General features: G+C 46.1%; 2 protein-coding genes across 2 annotated transcripts in view; one reads left to right on the top strand and one right to left on the bottom strand.

The window, feature by feature from the left end:
- The first annotated feature begins 602 nt into the window (after window positions 1-602).
- LOC136641741 (caveolin-3-like) lies at window positions 603-10,341 on the top strand. The gene is made up of 2 exons (XM_066617750.1): window positions 603-896; window positions 7,406-10,341. The coding sequence occupies exons 1-2, from the start codon at window positions 780-782 to the stop codon at window positions 7,754-7,756; spliced, it is 468 nt and encodes a 155-aa protein (XP_066473847.1). The 5' UTR covers window positions 603-779; the 3' UTR covers window positions 7,757-10,341.
- Window positions 10,342-12,237: 1,896 nt separating this feature from the next.
- ARHGAP4 (Rho GTPase activating protein 4) overlaps window positions 12,238-16,777 on the bottom strand; it is a 74,019-nt gene continuing 69,479 nt past the window's right edge. Inside the window, exons 22-23 of the mRNA XM_066613683.1 lie at window positions 15,094-15,163; window positions 12,238-14,935 (exon numbers count right to left, since the gene is read on the bottom strand). Of these exons, the coding sequence (XP_066469780.1) occupies window positions 14,720-14,935; window positions 15,094-15,163 (286 nt within the window). The 3' untranslated portion in view covers window positions 12,238-14,719. The remainder of the gene's footprint in view (window positions 14,936-15,093; window positions 15,164-16,777) is intronic.

The raw sequence follows: 16,777 nt of genomic DNA, 5'->3' as shown, positions 1-16,777 counted from the left end.
AGTAAGTCTTTCTGAAATAAATGACTTATTTCTGAGTAGACGTGCATAGGATTGTCTCCGACTCTGCTCAGGCCATAGCACTTTGCTACAGAAGTGGGCACAGACCAGACCCAGCCTTCTAACTATCACTGCTTCTGAGGTGGTTCTTTCTGCAATGAGACTGGGAGACAAGAAATGAGGTGCACCACTCTGCAGGGCCCTTCCAAATGTGGGGTCTGGGGCAGCCACCCCGGCTGCCTTCCCCAAGGGACAGATGTGGTTAGATGTGTATTGTTACCCATGGTGTACATGCTCATTCCACAGTCATCTCTGCAAAAACTGTACACAGGTTTTTGTCGTGCTGCAAAACCGGCATTATCAGAGACAATAATGAAACCACATTAATTTGTCTGAACACCACTTTCAGCTCTCTTAAAACTGTTGCCTGCCTTCAGCTGCTCCAGCAGCAGAAAGACTTTTTTTCTCTTCTCCTAGTGGGGCCTATAGGAACAGTATTCTAACAACTACATGCAGCCACTCCAAATTTCTAAAAGGGCCTTTACGATGCTATCAACTATACTAAGCCTTGCTACAAAAACCCTGCCCTAAGCCAGCGGCAGATGCATTCTGGCTCCAGGGAGGTTTATTTTCAGCACAGATTTCTCTATGTATGAGCTGCAGTGAGGAAAATGTTAGCAGGTGGGAGAGAAAGGGGAGAGGCAGCTCCAGCCTGACAGCCAGGGACAACTGGCTGCTGCTCTTCAGAGGCAAAGAAGCTGAGCAGGAAAAGGCCTGCAGCTATGGCCCAGCAAGAAGAAGAACTGAACCTGGGGAAGGTGGATTCCTGGGACCCCCTCACCAAAGAGATTAATTTGGTAGAAAGAGACCCCAAGCAGATCAACCAAGAGGTTGTAAAGGTGAGAGCATTCCTATAGTGGATGGTGGAAGGAACGGGTGGCGGGTGGTGAGGAAACTTTCCCTTAAATTGAGAGGGTGGAATGGGGTGAGTCAAGCTTTCCCAAGTGACTTGAGTATGAAAGCTACCTTCTGCAGACAGGAATGAAAGGAGAGATCTGTTTCTCTGACCACCCTTCACAATAGCTAGCCACTCTAAATTGCGGGCAAAACAGCAGGTGCAACAGTAGTGATCTCCCTCCCCTTTTTATTAGTTTATACATGACAGTACTATCAGTGTGGAGTGCACTACAGCATAAACAAAAGGAAGAAAAACAGTGAAAGTGACAAGTCCTTCTTCACTGCTGGTGGCTGGGGGGCAAAAGCCCTGCACTGGGCTCCCTATGGCCCTCCCTACCTGCTCCCTGATGGTGCACTTGGTGGTATCACTGCACTGATGCTGAGCTTTCAGCAGTGCTGAGCATTCAGAAGTACTGGCCAGGTGTACCGTCTGTGGGCCCAGATGGACCCAGTGTCTGACCTGACACCACCCCTGTTCCTGCCTCTGTAAAATTTACAATCTCAAGGTAGATAATGAGAGAACAAAACAATGAGAAACACAAGGGTAACAAGGAATTGATGCAGTTACATATGCATTGACTAAGGGCAGACGGGCCTAATCCAGGCATAAGCCCCTTCCCATCCAGCTCCCAGAATAGGCTGCCAGCCCAAGTTGCCCCATCTTCCCACTATTATACACCTCAGCCATTTTGTCCTGAGTTGAGACTCGGGCAAACAGCTCTTACACCCCTTTTTACTTATGATGTGAACGTAGGTTCTGAATTTTTTAACCCTCTCATGCAATTTACTGTGATGACAAAGCTGGCTTCAAAGTGTCTTTTAGATCTTGGTTTGTATGAATAAGTGGATACACTGTTGTTGCCTGATCAGGGCTTATTCAAAAACATGACTCTTGTTAAAATTTAAATTGCCAGGCAATGCCTGAGGTTTTGTGAAGACTGGGGGGGGGGGGGGGAGATGAGGGAAAAGAGGGGGAAAAAGGTAGTTTTGAAGAGACTTTGACAGGGAGAGACGGGTGGGAGGGGGTTCCAGGCATGAAGAGTGTTGAGGGAAAGTCCACTAGACGGATTTCTTTTCTCAGAACAGAATGTGTGTGCCTTGTACCTAATCCAAACATGCCAGGCATGTGTGCACACACATATGCACACACACTGCATGACAACAAAGCTAGTTAAAAGTCAGACAGTTAAAGACTCCATAAACAATTTTTAAAACGGGAAAAATGATTGAGAAAATAGCTCATGTGTAAGTTACTTCAAAGTCTAGCAGTGGTCATTATCTCTCCTTCTCTTTTAAAAGAATTTGAAGTGGCATCTATTTCTGGAACTCACACTTGTGTCTGTCTTCCTCAGCATTGCTCCAAAGCATGATAGGCTTGTAGACCCACACATGCTTGAGGGTGGCCATAGGGGGGATCAATGCCTGGACTTAACTAGGCCCTTTGAGATGTACCATCAGGTGTCTCAGATGCCCACCTGAGACAGGAAAGGGGGGCAGCTGTGGCCATGAGACTTTGCCAGTTGTCTATTTTAGGGGGTACAATGGGACCCCAGCTTACCCCTCCAGTAAAGCTGACTGGGGAAACAGTTGAACTTCCATTCCCGTACAGTGGATTTACCATTTACCCTCACTCTTTTCATCCTATTCAGGAGGACATTGTCAGTTTTCTTACTTTCTTCACTACACATGTATCCTGTCCTTCCTGCAAGTTGCTCAGAGCAATTGGTTACCACATAACAACAAATCTGTGAAGAAGTTTAGTCTGAGTGACTTGCTCTAAGTTGCCCTTAGTAATTTTGATTCCTGCTGACTTTTCAACAGCTCTTATTTTTCTCCTAGTATAGCTCTGCAATTGAAGGATTCAGAGTACAGTAGTATTAAAAATATTTATATAATGCTGTTCTAAAAAAAAGGTTCACAAGAAGTATGCTGTGGTGGAGGGAACATCTAAATATTGCAAGCACTTAAGTAATAGCGTTCATTATTAATACTTAACACCCCATGGGTGTTCCCAAGCAGTCTTCCACTCAGGCAATGACCATGCTAAGCAGACTGCAATCGTATACAGCAGTGTCCCAACTGCTGTGGGTTGGGACTCACTAGGTGCCAATTTCAGGTGAAATATTCATTTCAATATTTTATTTTTAATATATTAGACTTAATGGTACCATCCTGAGTGACTGCTTTTGGGGAAATGTTACAGACCTGTACTTTTAACAGGCTACTATGTATATTCTTTTAACAATGATAGTCAATGGGACTTACTCCTGAGTAAGTGTAGGTAGGATTACAGCCTAGGATTGTTAAAAATTTTCTTGCTTGATGATGTCATTACTGGTCATTACATTACTTCTGGTGGGTCCTGACAAATTCTCATTCTAAAAAGTGGGTCCCAGTGCTATACAGTACACAGTTTCCAAAAATAAGCCCCATTGAACTCAATAGAACTTACTTCTGAATAGGCATGCATAGGATTGGGCTGTCAGACTTGTTTAACTTCAGCTAGGTGACTGCAACATGTATTTTCCAACCAGGCAGATACAGCAGCTTTGAAAATAGATCTTGCATTTTTCTAACCCATGCAAATTGGTACCAGTTCACCAATCCACTTCAATAGCCTGAAATGGGGGTAGAAGAGAGAAAGAGAACAAATCTTTCAATTTACAAATTGGTCTGTCTGGTCGGTCACTTAGTGGTGATTCTTACTTGCCACAGGTGATCATGTAATAATAGCCATTTATGATCAATAAATAACAATTTATGAATGCCTCTGACTAGGAGTAGGACTGGAGGCTGGTTTCTCTTCAACTATTAGAATTCTATAAATTGCCAGATGGTTAATACTTATGTTCAGTCAACTTAAGGCTGATCATACTGTCCTAACCCTTTGGTTAGGATACCTGGTATGTTTCTGCATAACTTTATTTGGCAATTGCTCACTATATGTTTCTATCTCATCCTTCCTGGTAAAACCAGGATTACTTCCAGCAGCTGATATAATATAAAAGCAGTACAATGTACAAATCAACAAAACATCATCATTTCTTCTGATCCATGTCAGAGAAAACTCCTGCAAAAGATGGGCTCATGCAAGGACAACCTTTTAGAGCCCGAGGCAGAAAATTTGAAGTGGCACCCTTCCTTCCACTAACAACCATGGACCATCACCCACTAGGAAATAACAGCCATCTCTAATGCAGCTCCCATCCATTCTAGTGGATGGAATGGGGAGTTCCCAAGCCTCCTTGGTGAAGCTTGCACAGGAGAACGTTCAGGTGGATTGGGCCCCATGGATCAGATCTGCCCATCTCCTACTTCGTTGGCCCTAATGAGGTGACTACCTAAGGGGTCACTTCTCCTTGACTCATGAGGGAATTAAAGGCATACCTCAATTTCAATAAGCTCTCCAAAATAGCAGGAAAAACAAGTAATACAGTAGTGCACTTTCCTCAAAAGGGGATTTCACAGAACCCCTGCCTGTAAGAGGCTCTGATGCTTTCTCTGGTACTTCATGGGAAGTTGGTACCCAAAGCAAGACCTCCTCCCCCTCCTCATTATTTAACTGGGCGGAGACACTCCCTAAAGTAGACTGGACATGGTCAGCTGAACTGGACATGGTCAACATTGCATGTTCAGCGCACACCAAATGTGTGTTAAATATCTCTTTTTAGACAAGAGATGAGCTAAGGAAGTTTTTCTTAAAAAGAACAACTCAAAGATGAAGACACTGACAATGAAGGACAGAAGAAACCAGAAACACAGAATCTGCTTAGGGCAGAGTTTCCCAGGGTTGCTGCACCCCTTTTAACTGCCCGGGACATCCTGGGTCTTCTGGCTCTTTGTGGTGTGGGGTAAAAAAAAACAACAACACTAGGGTTCTGCTTCTTGTAGAGCAGTGGTCTTCAACCTTTTTTGTGCCCTGACCCCAATAATAAAATATGAGACTAGAACCCCACCATTGATCCCACTTCCAGTCCTAGGATCCTATCCACCAACTCATTACTGCCCACTCCCCACCCCCTTTAACACCCTCCCAGCACTGTCCACTGTAATTGAATATTATTAGAAAAGTAGAGAAAGTTACCATAAAGCTTGGCACTAGTGAAAGCTATTTTAGCACAATTACTATGAACATGAGCAGGACTGGGGCACAATCTCCTGGTACCTGACAGGGTACACCAGATGCCTTCCCCTTGACCTGGTGGTGCTCTAGTTCAGTGGTCTTTGACCTTTTTCATTCCCTCAAGTTGCAGGGAGCCCACAACTGAGGCTTCACAACCCCCTTGTCTTGACCCCAATGTTGAAGAACACTGTTGTAGAGAAAAGAAACTTTGCAAGGGGGCAATTTGGAGTGCAGAGGCAGATTAGCCTTTGCTTTTCTACTGCAATTCATTCTCCTGCAACTCTGTGCTTTCCTCCACAGTATTCAAGATACAGGTACTATGTGAGAGCATGCATGAGTCTGAAACCCATGACAGGGGAAAAAGCAGTTTAAGGGAGGGGAGTTACAGTGGAATAGTGGCAGATGAGAGAAGGGTTAAGCACCTGCCCCCCTAATGCTTCTCTACTCTAAAATTATCCCCTCTCTGAAGCGGCTTTGGTTCCAGTATAAGTAGCCATGTTATTTCCATTTGCATGTGATTGTAGTTGGGGCTCAAGCATAGTCACCTACCAGTACTTGGAAGTTTTTCCTCTTAACCACGGACATATGGGACTTGCAGCACAATCTACACATGTGAACTGAAAAGTGAGTCCCATTGGTTTCAGGGAGTCTTACTTCCAGGCAGTGGCGTCACTAGGATTTGCATCACCCAGTGTGGGAGGCCTGCGTGTCACCCCATGTAGTGGGTGGGGCAACGCCCCAGGTGGCCATGGTGATGTACCATCACCCCGCCCCCAAATTTTTTTTGGCTGTACCTTTTGTTAGAACACAGATATTTCAATGTGGTTTGTTTCATTGCATTCTGCATGAAAGTACACATTGATTGATATATAACATGATGGTCTTATTCCTCCAAATTCTGCTTTTAGTTATTTTGAAAACTTGTAGAGTCTCTCTCTCACACACACCTTGTGTCAACTTACTAACACCTTATTTCAGCAGTTCTCAAACTTTTAGCACTGGGACCCACTTTTTAGAATGACAATCTGTCCAGGACCCATTGGAAGTGATGCCATGGCCAGAAGTGACAACATCAAGCAAATTAAAATAAATAACTATAAATAATTAAATTAAAATAAAATAATTAAATAAGGGGGAGCCAGTTCTGTTGCACCAAGTGAATCTACTCTGAAGTCCTATTGTGGTCAATGGAGCTTACTCTCAGGAAAGAGTGGGTAGGATTGCAGCCTGTGAGCCCAATCCTATGCATGTCTACTCTGAAGTAAGTCCCACAGCTGTCATTGGAGTCTGTAGTCTGCCTGCAATAACAACACCCCAAAAAAGAATCAGTGAGATTTGCAGCCCTCCCCATTGCCCCGTTTAAAGTTTTTCTATTTCAGGCACATCAGAATAAAGACCCACCTGGCTTCACAAGTGCAAAATAGAAAACTTTCCCCTTACCAGTTCAAGCCTCTTTTTTTGTTCTTTTTAAGGGGTGGGAGGCTGCCTTCTAGAGCAACTCCATCGGATTGGGACCCTTCTGGTGTCCTCACATTCCCCTTTGCCTGGCCTGACCACTAGCCAAGGGACGTCTGCCTACTCGCGAGTAAACGTTACCATGTGGCTGATTTGCTTTGCATAGGGCTCCACAGACTGGGAGGGAGGCAGCTGGGAGGGAGGAACCTCCTTCTCTGGTGTTTTTGGGGGCTGCACTCATTGGACGAAGACCATTCTGATGTCATTGGAGCCTCTCAGCCTGCCTCCACTAAGGCAAGTCCGCCTACTCGTGAGTAAACGTGGCCACGTGGCTTCGTTTACGGATCAGACTTTTGGGGCTGCACTCATTGGATCGGGACCATTGTGGTGTCATTGGATTCCTCTCAGCCTGCCCTTTCCGACGGACTATGGCAAGTACGCCTACTCGCGAGTAAACGCGCGATACGGCTCACTTTCACTTTCCATAGGGCTCCATGCATTTTTTCCTTCCGGTTTTTTGACCATAACTTTTGAACGAAAGGAGCGATTTCAATTCCGTTTTTTGCACTGCACTCCGCTGGCCATTCCGCATCCAACGGTGTATGGCATGACACGGTAGCTCCTAACCCCGCGATGTTAGCGTGTCACCCCCCCAGCATGTCACCTGGTGCGGCCCGCACCCCCTGCATCCCCTAGGGACGCCAGTGCTTCCAGGTAAGTATGTATAGGTTTGTAAGCCTTATTGCAGTCACCCAGCTGTAGGGAAAAAGCATCCCATGCATGCTCAACAGCACTCTTTTTCTTCAAACATCTTCGTGTCCTGATGAAATTGAAGCCCAGCCTGGCTCATAGTCTCTCCTTCAACCTTGTTAGGTGGACTTTGAAGATGTGATCGCTGAGCCAGAGGGGACCCACAGTTTCGATGGTGTGTGGAAGGCCAGCAACACCACCTTCACCGTCAGCAAGTACTGGTGCTACAGGATTCTATCAGGGGTGCTGGGCGTGCCGATTGCCTTGCTCTGGGGTTTCCTCTTTGCCTGTGTCTCTTTCTGCCACATCTGGTGGGCTGTGCCCTGCATCAAGAGCTATCTCATAGAGGTGCAGTGCTGTGGGCGCTGTTATGCTCTGTGCATACACACCTTCTGCAACCCACTCTTTGAAGCCGTGGGAAAGGTTTGCAGTGACATCCGAGTGGCCCTGCGCAAGGAACGCATCAAGGACTGAGACTCTGTCCTCATACAGGACTGCCACTGCCGCCTTCTTGTCTCTGGGCCAGGATCCCAGCTAGAGCCCTGACCTCCAAAGCGACACACAAAAGATTTGTTCATTTTTGTGGTGGGGTTATGATGTGCTGAGTAAATCCTGAGTTTCTTTACTATTTTATTGTTTTTATGTCTTTCAAGATGGCTGGATGCTGACTTGAATGCCTCCTACTGGCACAAGCTGCCTGGCCCGTTGAGCCCCTCTCCCCACAAATGACTGTATCTGCTTTTGCAAAAGCAGGGCTAACTCAAGACAGAATGAGTTAGCTGCTCCTGCCTACTCACACTAATTCTCATGAGGCAGAACTGGAAATTTCTCCCACTTTTAAATAGAGAAGCCAGGCATGAGCACCACTATAAGAGTTCCTGTTTGTTGCAGTGGGGCTTATATGGGAGACACTCGCAAGTGGAATCTGCCTCATCGGTTGCTTCACTTTCCCACTGAACATCTGGTGCTCAACATCTGTTGCCTGAGGCAGCCACCTCACATTGCATTATGGTAGGGCTCCCCCTGTGTACAGAATAAAGGCTGTCTTTGTTTCATAATGTAATTATCTCAGTATTTATCAAGGGTCCATCCTCTCCCAAGACTAATAACCACACAATAAAGTTTTTGCCTGGCTCATCACTGCAGTACTATCCCTTTAACGCTATGATACCTGTCACCTTCAGTCTATCATTGTTGCCCCTTCCCCAGAGGCGGTGCTAGAGGCAGCAGAGCCCAAGGCAGTGATGTCGTAATGTCACTTGTGGGTTCTCCTGGAGCAGGAAGTGGTAGCAGCAGCAGCAGCTCTCATTCAGCCTCCAAGGAAGGAATGGGGAGCAACACCTAGATTGTGAAGCTGCCGCTTCCTCCTCCTCCTCCTCATGTTTCCAAAACATGAGGAGGAGGCAGCCACTAAAATACGAGGAGGAGGCTTCACATTTGGGCTGCCAATGCCCATTCCTTCCCTTTTGGAGGCTCTCCACCAAATGAGAAGGCAAATCACTTACCAGCCAGGGAAAGGCGCTGCCAGCCTGAAACATGAGGAGGAGGAGCTGCTGCTTCTGCTCCCTGCTGCCATCTTGGTTCAGCATCATGTGGCACCCCCTTCCGGCCTGGTACCCAGGGCAGACCAGCCCCCTCCTGTTACATTACTGCCTTTCCCAATGGAGAAAATAACAGCACTATGTCATCAACATCCATATTAAAAGGCATGGGGAAAGAGTGCTGCAATCCCTTTCCCCCTCCTCCTAGCCCTCTGAGATCAGACCACATACCTGCACAAACAGCAGCACGCTTGCTGCCCCCATATGCTTGAAATTCTTTCTTTCGTATTGCTTCCTCTCCTATTCTCTTCAAATCCCGCCACAAGATCCACTTTCTGTGACACGACCCCTGTGGCACAACCCCTTAGCCAGCCCCTCTACCTTTCTGCAGCTAAGGGCGCAATCTTATCCTGCACAAGCCAAGAGGCTTGCGCTGTATCCAGTGCAGGATAGGGGTCATAAGCAGCTCAGCCAAAGGCAAGGGGAAACATTTCCCCTTACCTCTGGGTAAGGGCTTCTGGCCCCTATGGGTCTCCTCAGACTTGCGCCACCTCTTGAGGTGGCACAAGTCCGAGGAGAGCAGAGTGGCTTGGAACTGCTCCATTCTCCCCAGGAGCAGGGGTTGGGATCTGGTATAACTGCTGGATCCCAGCCCTGCCTCCCGCTTCCTGCCCACCCAACACCCGCCCTCCCCCCGCCCAGGAATGCCTCCCTCCCACCTCCCTTTTCTCCTTGTGTCTGCCCAGCTGGGCTGACACAACCTGTGTTGAGGAAGCCAGCACGGAGGCTTGCAGCGGCCTCCGCAGGGCGGCACTTCTATGAGTGCTGGCCCGGCTTCCTCCTGAGGAGGTGCAAACATGCCTTATGGCACATTAGTGATCCTCTTGGACTGGCGCAACGGACTTGCGCCGGCCCAAGTCAAGGTCTGGATTGCGCCCTAAGCCTAAGTATGTGTAGATGAAACAATCACATTCTTCCCATTGACCCTGCCTCCACTCCACTCTCTCGGTTGTTTCCCTTTGGTCTATTTCTAGACTGTGAGCTCCTCAGGGCAAGGACCAGCCCTCTTATCTGTTACATAGATGGTATAATATTAATAGAGCTCTGCCTAGGCTCCACAAGTGAAGGAGGTAAATAGCAGCCCTTTCTTGCCAGTCTGCCTGAAGGCCTCAGATTACTCTCAAATCATATGCGTTAGGATACAGGGTGGTTTTTCCAAAGAGGGTTGGCACCTAAACATATTTTAACTAAGGAGGTGGTTTTTCCTCTTCACTAGAGTGATTTTGGTTTTAGGTCAAACTTAACTATTAGGCTTAAAAAAAGCCAATTAATTCAAAATCTTTTCTTTGTCCTGAGGAATGGAACAGACATCACCCTTTCATCCAAGAATCACCAGCAATCCCCAATTTCAGTCCAGCAATTAGCACCAATTCTGGTTTTGAACAAATGATGATGTTTTCTAAATATTCTGCTTTGTATTAAAATAAAAGTCCAAGCAAACTTTCAGTGTCTTGTTTATTTGTATAAAATCCCATCTGGCTGGCACTCTCAGTGGAGAGTTTACAAATTCAGTTTATTGCAACAGAGAAAAAGGGCAGCAAGAAGAGATCACAATACAGAAGAGTTCTGATAATAGAAAACAGGATTATTATACCAGGGCTGTGCATACGCTGCAATTCTGTGAAGCACAGAAAATTCTGGGAACAGAATTCTGCTTCCTGAGAGTCTCAGCTTTCTTCTTTTCTAAAAAGCATGTTTCTAGCCCTTTATGGCTGCAAAGATACACTTGACTATGTTCAATGCCTGATAAAATTTTGGAAACGAGAGAAGTGGTTGGATAAGATTTCTATTAGTGAAAATATAGCATATCAGTGCTCTGAGTAGTTCTTTGCACATCCCCATGACTAACACAAGCAGAATAAATTTTGAAAAAGAGGATTCCTACAAGTTTGCATAATTTATACAGTTTGCAGAATCCAGCCTTTCTTGACAGAATTTTAATGCACAGAGTACACACAGTCCTGATTAATACTGAGTGGTTGAGACAAAACCAAAACCCCCAAAAAGGATGGTGCAGGGGCAGGGGGGTTAAACAAACTGCATCTTGGGTGTAGAGGAAAGAATTGACACATGGACTCCCTCCCACAAATATGTCCCCCTTACTTATTGCCCCAGTGTTGGAGGGTGATGATGCGTGCAGGGATAAGACTGAATCATGGAGTGTGTGGGGGAAGAGATTACAGATTCAGACAAATGTGCAAAGCATCAAGGAATACTGTGGAAAGGGGTCAAGGAACACAGCTGGCGAAAGCCTGTGTGAAGCATGTTAGGAACAGAACACACATTTTAAAAAAGAGCCCTCCCCTTCAGACACCTTGCATTGTAACCCACTAGACACTATTCCCCTCCCACAAACCAAGAATGAAGGAATCTTGATACCCCATCCCTCTTCACTGCTGTCACATGCAAATCCAAGCGCAAATCCCTTAATAGCAGAGGAGGGATTGAATGGATTGGTGTCAGGCCCAAAACATTAGGATTGTCATATATTTAAAGATGCACCCACATCCATTGGCATACTAAAGCAGGCGCTGAGGTGGCCTCTGGTATCACACTGCAGGGCAGCGTGGGGGTTGACACAAAGGTTGTCCCCCACTCCCAATATGGTGACCCTGGCTGTTGCCGCGGTGCTCACACACTGCTGTCAGGTGATGGGGAGAGCCAGCCAGCCTGCTCCCCCCATCACCTGACAGCAGCGTGTGAGCATGGCGGCAACAGCCAGGGTTGTGTCAACCCTGGCAGGGGACAGAGAGGACAGGAACTGGCAAGGACTCTTCCTGCTCAGCAACACTTTTACAGCCCAAGCCTATGCAGGTCTACTCAGAAGTAAGTCCCATTATAGTCAATGGGGCTTATTCCCAGGAAAATGTGCACAGGAGTCCACTTTCCACTTTGTCCACTTTCCAGTACCAAAATAAGGGCAATGCAGATCCTAGGTAAGGAAACCAACATTCCCTTACTTTGAGGACGCCTCTGTGAGTGCCACCCAACTGCATTGCCACCTATGCCAGTGCTGGAAAGTTGGTCAGGATTTGGGACTTAGTTTTGTACAGTTCCCCCCACCACTACCACCACCACCCCGCCAACTGCAGCTATTGGTAGGCCTCTGCAGCACCCCCCTCGCCTCTCCTTTAACCTCCTTCTGATTGGCTGGGAGGAGGAGGAAAGGAACTCGTTATTCTTGGTTTCGACTTGGAGGGTTGGGACTTATCCCTGCGCAGTTTTATTTCTTGTCCTGTCTCTGTGAAGTTTTCTAATTCAGCGCCAGCTCGTAGGTGGGTGACTGTCAATCCCCTGCACTTCCCCTGCAGAAATCTCCTCACCCCCTCAGGGCACAGCCCTATCTGCCCCCCCCTTCCCCTCCAGTGCTTCGAGGCAAGTATTATGTAATGGCCTGTTTGGGACAAAAGTACTGGGCTGAGACAGGTTGTGAAGTTCAGATTGCCTCCTAATTAAACCATGCATGCCTTTCGCCCTGATTTTCCTGGGGGAGCCTATGGGTTTTTTTGTTTATTTTTGCTGCTTGCCCTTCCCCAAGTCCTGATTGTTATAGCTGCCAGAAAAAACCCCAAAAACATTTGTCACATGATGAGTGTGTGTGTGTGTGTGTGTGTGTGTGTGATGCTGCTTTAATGTATTTCTTTTCTATAAAATTTCATTTCACAGTGTGATACAAAAACTATCTAGTCTTAATTGGTTAGATGCTAGTCTTAGGGCACAAGCCTAACCAGGCCTACTCAGAAGTAAGTCCTATTTTGTTCAATGGGGCTTACTTTCAGGAAAGTGTGGTTAGGATTGCAACCTTAAGTGGTCAGAAATTTTTAGATGCTACACACAAAATAGTCAAAGGGATGGAAAAAATTGCCTGTTTGGAAAATGTGGGGAGGGGGTTCCTTATGTTTCACACCAATGACTACTGTTCGGCTATATAATGGCCTGTTGGAAATAAGTCACTGCTTTTAAAACCTTTAATGATGGAGTGATTTAGAAAATATGATAGTGGAATAAATATCTCCCAAAAATACCCACCAAAAAGGAAGTTTCAGTGTGATGTGGGTGGCAGCATCTGCTGGTTATGTAGATTAGTTTCTAAAGCTGAGAGAAAAAAGCCACAACCTGCCTGTCTATGCACACACAACACACATTATGTAGCTGTTAGGGCAATCCTAATCTCTGGGTTAGGGCAGCACACGTCATTTGTGCTGACCCTGGGGGTGTCTCAAACGTGCCATAAGGCACATTTGCGTTGGCTCAGGAGTCGGGGAGCCAATGCAAGGAGTTGTGCTGGCCTCCTCGGGCCGGATCCAGGCCCAGCAGGTTACATTTGTGGTGGCCAAGCCTGGGCAATGCAGGGGTCTGAGGAGGACGGGAAGGTGGTACAACAGGCACTCCTAGGGGCAGGTGGGAGGTGGGGTCAGGATCCAGTAGTTATGTTGGATCCTGACCCCATTCCTGGGTGGCACGGAGTAGCCTCTGGCTCTCTCACCACCTCTGAGGTGGTGCAGATCCAAGGAGACACATTGGGGCCAGTGCAGCACCACATGCGGTAAGGGGAAAGTATTCTGGCCCCAAACTTGCGCTGGATGCAGCTTCTGGCCCCAAACTTGCTGGCCTGCCTGCTCTAGCCCAGGTTAGGATTGCGCCCTATGTCTCCTCTTTTGGGCTACTATGCATTTGTTGTCAATTTTGACAAATTCATGAAAAAGAATGAATGAGACTCCAAGAGATTATGAAATTGGCTGGAGTTTTCTTTTCAGTAAATATATTAGCGTTGTCTTTGCATTTTTTCTCTAGCATCTCCATACAATGGCAATGCTGCTCAGCTAGGTTCCGGCTGCAATCTAATCACATTTACCTGGGGGTAACCCCATTGGCTACAATGGGATTTACTTCTGAGTAGACATGCATAGGATTGGGCTCTCGTTAAGTCATATACACTGTTTGAGATTTTTACTTGCATGGGGGAATCTCTGCAGCTGGATTTACTAGCACTTTCTGTGACAATAGGGTTGCCAGATTCCCTTAAAGGAGGCCCTAATTTTTTTTAAAGACATGTCTCATTTCTATATTTCAACTCCATGGAACATAAGCAATGTCCCTTTTACCATCACAACCCCCCCACAATAGACTGCAGATATCTCTGTGTTGCCTCTTATTTTGAATGTTTGCATCTGACACAGACTAAACTAGGTGCAGTAATAAAATGGAGTTGCCTCTGAATGTATGCAGAATGCACTTCCATTGAGTGCTAAACCCATGGCACAGGGTCAACAATAATACAGTATAGAATGGCACTTTTTAGCACCAGGAACCACTGTTTGTTCTTGGACTTTTTCATTGTAGAAAAGAGGAAGGGCTGCTAATCTGGAGGATGCTATTTGTGTGGAGAGGGGAAAATGTGTTGGGGGATGCTCTGATCTGCTGGGGGAATGGCTAATCTGGATTCAATAATAAATTATAATAATTTTTATTTATTTATTAATTATTAAATGATTTTTGTTACAGGGGTGCCAAATTTTTATGGGCCCTGGGTGCCAAATGGCCTTCGTATGCAACTGCTCACATCCACAAAATTAAAACCTTTAGATTTACCTTCCAAGCATGAGGACGCTGTATAGCAAATGCAAGTTAAACTTTTGGCTTGGAAATTAAATTCCCATAAAAATCACTAACTTTCCTACCACCCTCCCAAATTATTTTGCAGCTGGAGCAGCAGAGAGAGAGAGAGACATCTGCCCTGAGCTGGGATGAAGAACATGATGGAAGGGGGAGGTGGGGGAAATCATAAGACTGGGCAGGTCAAGTTGGGGACGCACCTTCCCCTCCCAAGTCTGGCTCACTCTCCATTCCCAGAGGACTTGAAGCCTACTTTGCCACGCAGGAGTACCCTGTTTGAAGAGCCCTGTTTAGCTGGGGTAGAGCCTTTCTTGCCAACAAGGATGCTCTTTGGGGGATATTGTGGCTCAGAGAAGTTTAGGGGGTCATCAGCCCCCATGTTTTTTGTTTTTCCAAGAAGTTCTTTGAACACAGAATCCATATTCCTGGTTACCTCCTAGAAGTGGAGGAAAAAGGAGAGAGTTAGAGACAGAATCATGAAGACAAAGTGAAAAAAAAAAAATCTCCAAGTATGGCAGAAAATATCAGGGGAAAAAACCCAAACAAACTCAAAAGAGCAAAAATAAAAACTCAAAGAGTGGGTGGATACTTTACCTTATCTACTTCCACCCTTTTCTCTGTTGGTCCTGGCCTCTCAAAGTTGTTGCCACCCCAGGACCGCTCTCTGGGGAAAGTCAAAAGTACCAAGTAGTGAACCAGCTTTTACAGTGATTTCCTATAGCATCAAGCTTCTAGCCTTCATTTTTGAAACTTCCCATCTCTCTGCCCTAAATTTTATTGTTTTATCCTCTTTTGTCCTTGGCATGATGGAAAGGTCAGTATGGCTGTTACAAACAAGGGAAGCCTCACTGGGTGTTGAGTGCACTGGAGACTCACTGTGCCTTTCTAGTTTGAGAATAAGGTTCTGAACAAGAATTCATTTTCCCCACTAACGAGAAGGCAGGCCACTCCTTATCTTTATGTAACAGGCTGGCATGGGTGAAAAGAACCTCCCTTTCCATCTATTCTTGCGCCCTCTGACTTCATGCCATTTGCTCTCTTTTCTCCTTTTTCATATGAACACAGGATACTCCCTTCTACAAAGTCAGACTATTGGTCCATCTAGGTCAGTGTTGTGTGTACTCTGACTGGCAGCAGCTCTCAGACAAGGGTTTCTTCCCAGCCCTATCTGGAGACTGAATCTGGACTTTCTGCATACAAGGTAGGTGCTCTACCACCAAACTATTGTCTTTCCTGTAAGTTATTTGTGCCCTTTTTTCAACCACTATTTTCATTCATTTTCAGGAACATTTTGTGGTTTCAAGTTGCTCCCAGAAACCAAAGAACAGCTCCCCCCACCCCATGAGAGAAAATGCTGGTCAACTTTTAGGGGGGTGGCAGGGCTTGGCAATTGGCTTCTGTTCCTTAACACTTGAAATACTGCCATTTCTGAGAGCAGTGGCAACAGTGATGAAAGCACTACATCTTTGCAGGGCATGAAGAGATAAACCACAAGTCTTCATTGTGCTCCTGGGGTAGTTCCTTGCGGAACTACCTTTGATCTATCTTTGATTCACTTAACCTACATAATGGCTTTCTGCAACTTTATTGGCAGGCTGCTAGAGGCCCTGAGTCAAAGTCCTACACTAGGCCCTGCTTGTCCCACCACCCCAGTTTATAGAAGTAGGCACTGGGAGGCCAAGGCAGTAGCCAGTGGCTCTATCCACCCTCCTCATCAGTGGAGAGGTGGAACCAGTGGTGGTAGACCACTATTGGGAAGTTCAGTGTGTCAACCCGGCCATGGGCGCCCTCTGGTGGCTGCCAGTGCCTGGTCTGTCTGAAGTTCAATGCTGTCTCATAGTTGGGGCAGTTTTTTCCCTGCACTTTAAAGCCAGTTTGTTTCCATAGTAATTCAATGCTATTTTCAATTCTGTTGGTTCAAGTTGTTATCTTCTCAATGTTTTAATTTGGCAGTGCCTTTTGTTTGTGTTTGGCAGCATTAGGCTCACTGCAGTTGTTCATACAAGAAGCATGCAAATCAAATATACAGCTTCTGTAAGTTTAATTCAATTAGTTGACTACGTAGCTATGCTCTACGAGGGTGTTTGTGTTTTATGCCTGCTGGCATAGGAGGCGTTCACCTATGTGGCAGTGATTACACTCAATAAAAATGCTTTAAAATTGATTAAATATTAATTTGGAATAAAAACACATAACACCACTGTAACACTACTTTCAGCCCTTTTTGTTAGGGTAACACTGCTATCCATGTAAAAATGAAACTGCCTCTAGGCATAGT

The sequence above is a fragment of the Tiliqua scincoides genome, chromosome 2 (genome assembly GCF_035046505.1).
Source record: "Tiliqua scincoides isolate rTilSci1 chromosome 2, rTilSci1.hap2, whole genome shotgun sequence".
Taxonomy (NCBI): domain Eukaryota; kingdom Metazoa; phylum Chordata; class Lepidosauria; order Squamata; family Scincidae; genus Tiliqua; species Tiliqua scincoides.
Note: the sequence above shows the minus strand (reverse complement) of the source record. Positions and strands in the feature narration are given on the sequence as shown.

Excerpts from the sequence above, each read along its gene's own strand:
- LOC136641741 (XM_066617750.1), top strand. The coding sequence starts at position 780 with ATGGCCCAGCAAGAAGAAGAACTGAACCTGGGGAAGGTGGATTCCTGG. Across the intron at positions 897-7,405 it reads TCAACCAAGAGGTTGTAAAG|GTGGACTTTGAAGATGTGAT; the intron begins GTGAGAGCATTC and ends CAACCTTGTTAG.